Source organism: Scyliorhinus torazame, chromosome 10 (genome assembly GCF_047496885.1).
Source record: "Scyliorhinus torazame isolate Kashiwa2021f chromosome 10, sScyTor2.1, whole genome shotgun sequence".
Classification (NCBI taxonomy): domain Eukaryota; kingdom Metazoa; phylum Chordata; class Chondrichthyes; order Carcharhiniformes; family Scyliorhinidae; genus Scyliorhinus; species Scyliorhinus torazame.
Window position 1 is genome coordinate 192,164,572 of NC_092716.1, and position 12,206 is coordinate 192,176,777.

Sequence of the window (12,206 nt, forward strand, 5' to 3'; positions counted from 1 at the left end):
TTTCGGTACATGCAATTGAGGGCTTTTGCGAGGCAACAGGTGAGGGAATACCCACAGCTCCCGACGCAGGAGATTCAGGATAGAGTGATCTCAGGGACATGGGTGGGGGATGGAAGGGTGTCGGATATATACAGGGAAATGAGAGACGAGGGGGAGATCATGGTGGATGAGCTGACGGGAAAATGGGAAGAAGGGCTGGGGGAAGAGATTGAAGAGGGGCTGTGGGCAGATGCCCTACGTAGGGTAAACTCTTCGTCCTCGTGCGCCAGGCTTAGCCTGATACAATTCAAGGTTTTGTACAGGGCGCATATGACCGGAGCAAGACTCAGTAAATTTTTCAGGGTAGAGGATAGGTGTGGGAGATGCTCGAGAAGCCCAGCAAACCACACCCACATGTTTTGGTCATGTCCGGCACTGCAGGGGTTCTGGGTGGGGGTGGCGAATGTGCTTTCGAAGGTGGTGGGGGTCCGGGTCGAGCCAAGCTGGGGGTTGGCTATATTTGGGGTTGCAGAGGAGCCGGGAGTGCAGGTGGCGAGAGGGGCTGATGTTTTGGCCTTTGCGTCCCTAGTAGCCCGGCGAAGGATATTGATTATGTGGAAGGAAGCCAAACCCCCGGGCGTGGAGACCTGGATAAACGACATGGCAGGGTTTATAAAACTAGAACGGATAAAGTTTGCACTAAGGGGTTCGGCTCAAGGGTTCACCAGGCGGTGGCAACCGTTCATTAACTACCTCGCAGAACGATAAAGGAAATGGGAAGGTAACAGCAGCAACCCAGCAGGGGGGGGGGGGGGGGGGGGGGGGGCGGGAGGAGGGAGGGCTCGGGTGGGTCCTCAGGGGTGTTTTTGTATAGATATTTGTACTTGGTTATGCATATTGGATTGTTTGATTTTATTATTTGGGAGAGTTAGTATTTTTGTTATGGCAGTTGCCATTTAGTTTATATATTATTTATTTATTTGTTAAAAACGGTCACTGTTATTTATATTGTTTTATTGTTGTAAAAGGGGAAAAACCCTTGTACTGTTTTGTTTGGCCGAAAAAATTTGAATAAAATATATATTTTTTTTAAAAATTACAAAAACACACAGCTTGCAGGATTTGCAGTGGCAAAGCACAGAATTGGAAACATCTAAAAGGCTAGCTAAAGCTTATGCAACATTTTACTGATAGGTTAAACTGACATTATAAACTATCCATTGTTCTAATGAACAGAATTGCAGAGGTTATACAGCTATACCACAATCTGATCAAGGTCAAAATAAGTGCCATGACTACATGAATCCACCATTGTTCAGAATACAGATAATAGTGCAGTCAGCAGTAGAACCAGTAAAAGCTAGAATTGATTAAAATTGTAAATCACATTCCAACACATAGAAAGTACCCAAAGATGCAACATATCCGCATATATGTTACACATTGATGATTAACAACTAACCATCCAACTAAATGCATTTGAGACCCATCCAAGCCAATCAGCACATTGCAGGGGTAGGGACAGATGGAGTCAGACTGATAACATTTTCCTTAAAGATAGAGGTCCGGGCAGCCATTTTCCATCCAGGATCACTCTATACATTTTACCTAACTATTCGCTATCCTTATTTCGTAATTTCAGATTTCCACTCTAACTCAAGTCTGCGCAAGCTGTTTTGCTTTGAGCAAGAAACCATTACTGTATTTTGAAAGTTAAATCTGTTTGTAAACTACCAAGTCGATTATATCTCTTAAAGTCTTTTTGCTGGCAAGGGCTTTATTGTGAACATTTGATTTGTAACCACAAGAAGATCTCAGTCTCTCAATTATAATCAATAGACATCATAAAAGATTTTTATTTTGCATCCGAGAAGTGTAGCTTAAATTTCTACTGAGTTCAAAGTGTATACGAGATTACACTTAAACCGCATGGTAGATTTCAACAGTTGTGAACCCATGACATTCTGACAAGAGATGAGAGTGCTACCACTGAGCCAGCGATGACACCGAAATACAACTGCACTAATTTGCTGGGCCGCATCCACAAGGTAAGTATCATTGAACCCTCAGGAGGGGAGGAGGGGGACAGAAACCCCCCACCAAAATAGTCAGCTGGAACGTCGGGGGACTTAACGGCCCAGTGAAAAGATCTAGAGTCTTCTCCCATCTGAAAAGTCTGAGAGTCTACATAGTTTACCACCAGGAGACCCACCTGAGGGAGAAGGGCCGACTGTGGGTAAGAAAGAGCTGGGTGGGACAGATGTACCATTCGCTCTACGGGATGAGGGCTAAGGGGGTCCATACCGCTCAATAAGGGGACAGCATTTGCAGCGACGAGGACGGTTACGGACCAAGGGGAACGGTACATCATGGTTAGTGGTGTCCTGGAAGGGGCACTAGTGGTCCTTGTAAACATGTACGCCCCCAACTGGGACAAGTGGAATTCGTGAAAAAGACCATGGTGGAAATTTCCCGACATTGACAAACAACGACTCGTCGTGTGTGTGTGCGTGCGTGCGCGCGTTGGGGGGAGGGAGGGGTGAGAGAGAGAGAGAGAGAGAAACACTTTAACTGCATACAGGACCTACTGACAGACAGATCAAACTCCAAATTGGGGAAAAAAATTAAACATATCGAAGGAACTGGGCAAGTACATGGAACAGATGAGGGACAATGGACCTATGGCGATTCACACACCCAGTGGAGAAGGAGTTCTCCTTCTTCTCCCAGGTATACAGTGTCTACACAGGATCGACTTCTTTGTAGTTGGGAAAACGGTGCTTCCAGGGGTAGTAGGAACGGAGTACTCCGTAATCGCAATCTCCGAACACACTCCACACTACATGGATGTGAGGTTGGAGACAGGCCACGCACAATTCCACACCAATGGAGGCTGGATACTGCCCTTCTGGCCAATAAGGCCTTCTGCGAACGGCTATCACAGGCCATAGATGGATACGTTGCCAACAACCAGAACCGGGAGGTCTCATCCTCCATGCTCTGGGAGGCGCAGAAGACAGTGATAAGGGGGGAAATTATCGCCTACAAAGCAGGTAAAGATAAGAGAGGGTGGCTAGGCAACAACTGGTTGACTGGTTACTGGCGGAGAGGAAAAAGCTACAAATGGACTTTGACTTGTTCTCCACGAGGAAGGCAGTACACCAGCTTTGCCAGGCACGGGGGACCTTCTATGAACACGGAGACAAAACCAGCTGCATGCTGGCTCACCAGCTGAAAAAGCAGGCAGCCATGAGCGGAAAAGAACACAACAATGAGAACAATAACAGGCTAGGCGCCAGGCCGGAAAGAGTCAAAGAGGCCTTCTGGACCTTTTACCAAGAGGCACCATTAGAACTGGGAGAAGTCTTGGAGAGTATTAACTCCATGCAGGTAGGGAAGGCGCAGGGGCCAGATGGATTCCCGGCAGACCGCTCTAAAAATCTACGACATCAGTGGCCCCGCACTTGCGGGAGATGTTCACAGACGCGCTGGTAAGGGAATCTCTGCTGCCAACACTAGCACAACCCTCAATATCGCTGGTACCCAAAAAGGACAAAGACCCAACTGAGTGCAGGTCCACAGGCCCATCTCGCTACTCAATATAGACGCAAAAACCCTGGCTAAAAGGCTGGAGAATTGCCTGCCGGAGGTAGTTGCAGAATACTAGATTTGTTTTGTCAAGGGCAGGTAGCTAATATCGAACATCAGGCCCCTGCTGAACGTAATAATGACTCCCTCCGGGGAGAGAACTCCAGAAGTGAGCATCTCCCTGGACGCAGAAAAGGCCTTCGACAAGAGTCGAGTGGAAGTATCTCATAGAGGTACTGGAACCGTTTGGGTTCGGGCCAGAGTTCACCTTTTGGGTGAAACTACTGTACAACGCTCCCATGACGAGAATACGGACCAACACGACCAGCTCTAAGTACGTCTGGTTGCACAGAGGCATGAGACAGGGATGCCCGCTGTCTCTGCTGCAGTTTGCTCTGGCAAATGAGCCACTGGATATCACCCTCAGAATGGTGGAGAGGTATCCAGAGGAGAGACAGAGAGCATAGAGTCTCACTCTATGCAGTTGACGTGCTCCTCTACATCTTGAACCCCCAGACCAGCATGGAAGAGATAATGAAGCTCCAAAAGGGCTTCTTGGGCTACAAACTCAACCTGAGCAAAAGTGAAATCTTCCCGGTGAACCCTCAGGGAGGAGGGACAGAGCTGGAGGGACTACCGTTCATACAAGCCCAAACCAGATTCTGCTATGTGGGGATCGAAATAGCCCATGACTGGACACGGATCCACAAATGGAACATGACGAGACTGGTGGAAGAAGTCAAAAGGGACCTGCTGAGGTGGGACGCACTCCCACTCTCGCTGGCAGAGAGAGTGCAGATGATCAAAATGAACGCACTGCCCAGGTTCCTCTTCCTGTTCAGATCCCTCCCGCTCTACATCCCCAAGGCCTACTTTAATACAGTAGACAAACCAAACATGGACCTGCCCCTCCCAAACCTATAGTTCTACCAGAGCGTGGGCACAGCAGAAAGACTGAGGGGATGAGTGAAGGAACCGGGAGCGGAATAAAAATAAATAAAGAATCTTTATTGTCACAAGTAGGCTTACATTAACACTGCAATGAAGTTACTGTGAAAAGTCCCTTGTCGCCACATCCCGGCACCGGAGGATGGAGGAGAGTTCCTGCATAGGGACATACCTCCGAGCCCTAGTCACAACCGCACTCCAATGAAACAATGCCGTACCTCCACATTCGCTCATTGAGGAACTGTTGAATGCGGGTGACCTAGGAAGGGGGAACTGTGGGGACTCGTACGAGGAACTGTCGGAGGAGGTTCGCTCTCCACTGGACAAGATAAGGGAAAAATGGGAGGAAGAACTAGGCTTAGAGATAGGGGGAGGACTCTGGATCGAAGCACTGCACAAGGTGAACTCCACCTCCTCATGAGCAGGGCTGAGCCTAATGTAGCTAAAGATGAAGCAAATAGCGCACCTAACCAGAACCCGAATGAGCAGCCTCTTTCCAGAGGTGAAGGACAAATGCAAATGGTGCCAGGGAGGCCTGTTTGGCTCTTCAGAGTTCTGATTAACTGAAGTTTTCTCTCCCTACAGATGCTGCCAGACCTGTTGAGTTTTTCCAGCATTCTAAAGCTCTTGTTTCAGATTCTAGCCTCTGCAGTATTTTGCTTTTATTCTATGAATATTGACATGACTGTGCCAGTCAATGAGTTGTAGATGGGATGAGATTTATGGCAGGACTCAACAAATAGACTGTTTAAACAGCATCTTTACAAGCTACAACAAATAGTTTACACCATTATCTTAACAGGAGTCTCGACAAACTATAGCAAACAGAACTCATGACTGAAACTACAACGTCTTCCGAGTCCAGCAGGATTATTCCTCCAGTGAAATGCAGTGAGTGGAGGATAATTATGTACTATGAATTGTGTGTATAAAACCAATCCCAGTCAGAGTCTGCTCTTAACGAAGCATCTCCATTCTCACCAGAGTTTGTGGTATCAACAGGCAGGCAGCCCTTTTTTAAAAATAGCATTCAAGGGCCGTGAGTGCCAATGAAAAGACTGTATCTACTGACCATTCCCACATGGGCAGCACAATGGATAGCACTGTGGCTTCACAGCGCCAGGGTCCCAGGTTCGATTCCCCGCTGGATCACTGTCAGTGCAGAGTCTGCACGTTCTCCCCGAGTCTGCGTGGGTTTCCTCCGGGTGCTCTGGTTTCCTCCCAGTCCAAAGACATGCAGATTAGGTGGATTGGCCATGATAAATTGCCCTTAGTGACCAAAAAGGTTAGGAGGGGTTATTGGGTTACGAGGATAGGGTGGAAGTGAGGGCTTAAGTGGGTCGGTGCAGACTCGATGGGCCGAATGGCTTCCTTCTGCACTGTATGTATGTTCTATTTCCCTGAGAAGTGTATTCGCATCTGAGGGACTGGATTGTTTCTTTTTTGAATTTGTTCCTGCGATGTCGGTCGCAGGCAAGGTCCACTTGTTGCCCATTGCTAATTGCACTTGAACCACTTCAGTTCATGTGGTGTAAGTACACCCACAGTGTTGTCAGGGAGGGGGTTAAGGACAGTGAGGGAGCAGTGATATGAAATGAAATGAAATGAAAATCGCTTATTGTCACAAGTAGGCTTCAAATGAAGTTACTGTGAAAAGCCCCTAGTCGCCACATTCCAGCGCTTGTTCGGGGAGGCTGTAACGGGGATATAGCTCCAAGTCAGGATGATGTGTGACTTGGAGGGGAGTTTGAAGGTTGTGGTGTTCCCATGCACCTGCTGCTCTTGCCCTTCTAGGCAGTGGAGATCACAGGTTTGGAAGGTGTTGTCAAAGAAGCTTTGACAAGTTGCTGCACTGCATCTTGTAGATGGTACACAATGCTACCGCTTTGCAATGGCTGTGGAAGGGGGAATGTCTAAAGTGGTGGATGGGATGCCAATCAAGCGGGCTGCTTTGTCCTGGAGTGTGTTGAGATTTGAGTGTTGTTGGAGCTGCACTTATCCAGGAAAGGGGAGTGAATTCCATCACAATTCTGGCTTTAGGCAGTCAGGGGATGAGTTACTTGCTGCAGGATTCCCAGCCTTTGACCTGCTTTTGGTCCAGTTACTGCCCGGTTGCTTGCAAACCAGGCTGTGCAGGTTCCCCGAGTCTGGGAAGCATTTGTGAATAGTTGTGTTTTTAAAAAAAAAAGACAAATGACTAAACAGCAGCGCCAGGGCCATTTTCTGCTTCACATTCACACATGGAACCTTTTACCTGGCGCAGTGAAATTTCAACCCCTAGGTGCCCAGGTCTCGCAAACACCGCGCTGACAATGTGCTTGGACACATGTACGAAGGCAATGTTATACATACATATCGACAGGAATTCGAAGCAGGGTGGGAAGGAGCACAGAGACGTCAGACATTGTGAGGAGCCGGGCTTCCAGTAGTTGCAAAATACACAGGCCAGTGCTGAATATTACATTGATACCTAGGAGAGGAAGAAGGGATCATGAATTTTTATTCGTAATAATTCAGGCTCAATAATCTCTCCCCCCTCCCCCCCACCCTCCTCTCAGGACTCAGTCGTGTTCACCATATTTGCCTCTGCGTTAGGTGGCTTTATGGTTGAAGTCTGACTCCACAAAAAGGTGGAACTGCCTCAATAATCATTAAACATGACAGTAATCCATGTGGAATTAAAATACAGTGATATATATCGGTGGTACTTTTAGATCAACGTGCACCAAGACCTCATGCCTTGGGAGCTGCCTAGATTCTGGAAATATTGGATTGGATTGGATTTGTTTATTGTCACGTGTACCGAGGTACAGTGAAAAGTATTTTTCTGCGAGCAGCTCAACATCATTCAGTACATGAGAAGAAAAGGGAATAAAAGAAAATGCATAATAGGGCAACACAACATATACAATGTAACTACATAAGCACTGGCATTGGATGAAGCATACAGGGTGTAGTGTTAATGAAATCAGTCCATAAGAGGGTCATTTAGGAGTCTGGTGACCGTGGGGAAGAAGCTGTTTTTGAGTCTGTTCGTGCGTGTTCTCAGCCTTCTGTATCTCCTGCCCGATGGAAGAAGTTGGAAGAGTGAGTAAGCCGGGTGGGAGGGATCTTTGATTATACTGCCCGCTTTCTCCAGGCAGCGGGAGGTGTAGATGGAGTCAATGGATGGGAGGCAGGTTCGTGTGATGGACTGGGCGGTGTTCACGACTCTCTTCTTGCGGTGCTGGGCCGAGCAGTTGCCATACCAGGCTGTGATGCAGCCCGATAGGATGCTTTCTATGGTGCATCTGTAAAAGTTGGTAAGAGTCAATGTGGACATGCCAAATTTCCTTAGTTTCCTGAGGAAGTATAGGCGCTGTTGTGCTTTCTTGGTGGTAGCATCGACGTGGGTGGACCAGGACAGATTTTTGGAGATGTGCACCCCTAGGAATTTGAAACTGCTAACCATCTCCACCTCGGCCCCGTTGATGCTTACAGGGGTGTGTACAGTACTTTGCTTCCTGAAGTCAATTACCAGCTCTTTAGTTTTGCTGGCATTGAGGGAGAGATTGTTGTCGCTACACCACTCCACTAGGTTCTCTATCTCCCTCCTGTATTCGGACTCATCGTTATTCGAGATCCGGCCCATTATGGTCGTATCGTCAGAAAACTTGTAGATGGAGTTGGAACCAAGTTTTGCCACGCAGTCGTGTGTACAGGGAGTAGAGTAGGGGGCTAAGTACGCAGCCTTGCGGGGCGCTGGTGTTGAGGACTATTGTGGAGGAGGTGTTGTTGTTCATTCTTACTGATTGTGGTCTGTTGGTCAGAAAATCGAGGATCCAGTTGCAGAGCTTGGTTCTGGAGCTTTGATATGAGCTTGGCTGGGATTATGGTGTTGAAATATTTTAAAAAGAGACTACATAATCAAGGAAATGTTTATAAAACAGCTACACTCAAAACGTCTTCCCTTCCATGCAAGTACTTCGGACAACTAAGAAAAGCTTTTTGGGCCATTGGGGGGGCGGGGAGATGAGAATAATTTTTTTAATGCAGCAAATTGTTATGATCTGAAATACGGTGCCCGAAAGGGTGAAGGAACTTTCAAAAGGGAGATGGATAAATAATTAAATAAAAGAGTGCTGCAGGACTATGGGGAAAAAGAGGAGAGTGGGACTCATTGGTTGGCCCAGTTAAAGAGATGTCACATGTCCGATGGGCCGAATGGCTTCCTTTGATGCTTCTATGTTTCTATAAAATGTTCCTCATCCGAACCTCATCCCTTGCAGGCGGCCTCCCTCGGCCGGAATTATGACTCCATCCCCACAAAAAGCAATTACCCTCTCGATCTCTCCAGAACAAACAGCTTGTCAAATCGGTGTCTTTGTTTCTTCCACGTCCTCTTGCACGCCCGCATCGTCTTTAATATTGTTCCTTTTCTCTCAAAATTCCACGTTCTACCCACTCTGAGCAAAAACATATTTTTCCAAACACTCTTCATTTCTGTCTTTACTGAGACAATGTTAGAAACTAGAGCCAGGTTATTCAGGAGCGAAATCAGAGAGCAGTTTCTTATATAAGGGGTAGTGGAAATCTGGAATTCTCACCACTCTAGGGGTTGAAACTTTCAAAATTAGGATGGATGGATTTTTGTTGGGGAAAGGGCATTAAAGGATATTGAATTAATGCAGGAAAATGGAGTCACGGTACAGATGAGCCACAATCTAACTGAATGGCACAACAGGCCTGAGGGACCGAATGGCCAACCTCAGTTTCCATGCCACGGGAGGAAGGAGTGAAGTGAACAACGCAACCCTATAATTTTGCAATGGTATCAGAATTGGGACCACCGGGGAGAGGATTGCCAAGAAGTATTGGAAATTAACAGCAGAGAACGGCTGTTCAGTCCAGCTGTTCCACTCGTGTTGCCGCTCCACATAAAGCTCCTCCCTACCCTCTTCATGCCATCCTGTAAGCATACCCTTATGTTCCTTTCCCCCTTGTTCCAGCTTCTTTCTAAATGCATCTAAGCTATTTGTCTCAACCACTCCTTATGGCAGTTCCACATTCTCAACACACTGTGGTCAAATTTCTCCAGAATTCCCAGTTGGACTTATTAGTGGCTTCTTATGTTTGTGACTCTGAGGTCCAGTCCTGCCCAACCAGTGGAAACATCTTTTCTCCGCCTACCTTAACAACCTCTTTTATCATCTTGGAGGCCTCTGTCAAGGCACCTCCTAATTTCCTCCTTTCAAGAGAAAAGAACCCTGCCTGTTCAAACTTTCCCGATAGCTCTCAATTCCGTCATGCTAATATAGTACATCGTATCTGCAGTTGCTGCAGAATCAGCAGTATCTGGCATTGACGTTGGCCATTCTCCAGCACGTGGATCTTCCTCATGATCCCGCTTTGCAATCTCTTCAGGAAGTGTTGTATTTTGGCAACTGTTGATGCACTGCCCTTTCCAAAGCTTGTACAGATTAGTGTCAATGTTGTTTTCACATTGTTTTCGGAGGATTAGATCTACAGGTAAATGCCGTCAGCTGCAAAACCTCTTGCACAACGTCAAGAGTAGTGGATTGGCTGGGGGCTGGAGTTGAATATTGCAAAAGTTGTTTAAAAGAGAGAGAAATGCGGGCAGCACGGTGGCGCAGTGGGTTAGCCCTGCTGCCTCACGCCGCCGAGGTCCCAGGTTCGATCCCGGCTCTGGGTCACTGTCCGTGTAGAGTTTGCACATTCTCCCCATGTTTGCGTGGGTTTCGCCCCACAAGCCAAAAGATGTGCAGACCAGGTGGATTGGCCATGCTAAATTGACTCTTAATTGGAAAAAAAATGAATTGGGTACTCTAAATTTATTTTAAAATAGAGAGAGAAATAAGGGACAAATTTCACCATCTTCCCCCTATGCCAGGAATCTTGTCCACCGTTTACCAACGTGCACTGATGACGTTCCTTGCTGCTTGGGCCAAAAATAAGATAGATATCAATAAATCCAATATCAATAAATCCAATAAAGTACTTGGAAGAAATTTCTTTATCCAGACATTGGGAATGGTTGAGACAGACTAGATGCGTTTAAGGGAAAGTTAGGTAAATACGTAGGAAAAAAGGTTATGTTGGTAGGATGTGATAAGGATGGTGTGTCTGGGAATACCCGTACGGGAATGCTCATGCATGCCTGCTTAAAGCTCTGAGTGAGTGCGGCAAGTTCACTATTGTTGAGTGTAATAGGTAATTTGCTGCCTTCCCCCGCTTTCTATTCTTCTTCACAGGGAGCTGCTAGGACACTGTTTCACAGCCAACATGGTAATCTGGTTCCTCACCCAAGTGGCCTATCTTCATGATCAAGTCTACAGTGAGCACCAGGAGGTGATTTATTATTAAGAGCATAAAAATTGGGAAGCACCTCAGAGTACAACTTGATCTACATAGAAAACTTAAATACCTTCGCACCATTTGTACTGACCATTTTGAAATGTCTGTAATTAATGTTTCTTTGTCTGTACTGGAATACCTCAGAGTGCAACTGATGGATGTCAAAAGCCTACATTTTATTGCACTTTGTGTGATGGCCATTTTGAAATGTTTGTAATATTCTTTCAGATATTTTACAAATTAGGTATATTTAAAATAAATTATCCTTTTCCAGAACAGGATATTTGGCCTTTAGGCTAAGTCAAGCTTGAGATCAGGGGCGAAATTCTCCGGAAATGGCGCGATGTCCGCCGACTGGCGCCCAAAACGGCGCAAATCAGACGGGCATCGCGCCGCCCCAAAGGTGCGGAATGCTCCGCATCTTTGGGGGCCGAGCCTCAACCTAGAGGGGCTAGGCCGGCGCCGGACAAATTTCCGCCCCTCCAGCTGGCGGAAAAGGCCTTTGGTGCCCCGCCAGCTGGCGCGGAAATGACATCTCCGGGCGGCGCATGCGCGGGACCGTCAGCGGCCGCTGACAGCATCCCCGCGCATGTGCAGTGGAGGGAATCTCTTCTGCCTCCGCCATGGTGGAGACCGTGGCGAAGGCGGAAGGGAAAGAGTGTCCCCACGGCACAGGCCCGCCCGCAGATTGGTGTGCCCCTATCATGGGCCAGGCCACCGTGGGGCACCCCCCGGGGACAGATCGCCCCGCGCCCCACCCCCCCCCCAGGACCCCGGAGCCTGCCCGCACCGCCTTGTCCCGCCGGTAAGGTAGGTGGTTTAATTTACGCCGGCGGGACAGGCATTTTAGCGGCGTGACTTCGGCCCATCCGGGCCGGAGAATCGCGCGGGGGCGGGGGGGGGGGGGGCCGCCAACCGGCGCGGCGCGATTCTCTCCCCCCCCCCACAATATCCGGTGCTGGAGACTTCGGCAACCGGCGGGGGCGGGATTCACGCCAGCCCCCGGCGATTCTCCGACCCGGCGGGGGGTCGGAGAATCTCGCCCCAGGTGTAATGCCTGTTAATGTTAACATGGATCTAGTATGTCTCTTTTGTGGAGACGATGATTTGGATTCAATCTGAATTGTTTTTTGAGCAAGGAAATAGATTAAGGGCTTGTCCTGTCGACTCTGCATATTGGCTTGTAACTCTCTCAGAAACTAAATATTATCCTTTTCCAGAACGGATTACTCGAAAGCTGTTAGGGATATGGTATGGGGAGGTCAGGAAGTGCACGAAAAACTGGAGGAGCATATAGCCATGCTGAGGCAGTAACTGGGCTAATGGGCAAGAACCTG

At 47.9% G+C, this 12,206-nt stretch overlaps 1 protein-coding gene across 6 annotated transcripts in view; it reads right to left on the reverse strand.

Annotated features, from left to right (window-relative positions):
• Positions 1–12,206, reverse strand: part of LOC140384464 (TBC1 domain family member whacked) — a 269,719-nt gene that overhangs the window by 157,532 nt on the left and 99,981 nt on the right. For all 6 annotated transcript variants that reach the window (XR_011933059.1, XR_011933060.1, XM_072466186.1 and 3 more), the window contains one exon: positions 6,868–6,985. Coding sequence is in view for 4 of the 6 variants with exons in the window: in XM_072466186.1 (XP_072322287.1) it covers positions 6,868–6,985 (118 nt within the window). In the remaining 2 variants the exon portion in view is untranslated. The remainder of the gene's footprint in view (positions 1–6,867; positions 6,986–12,206) is intronic.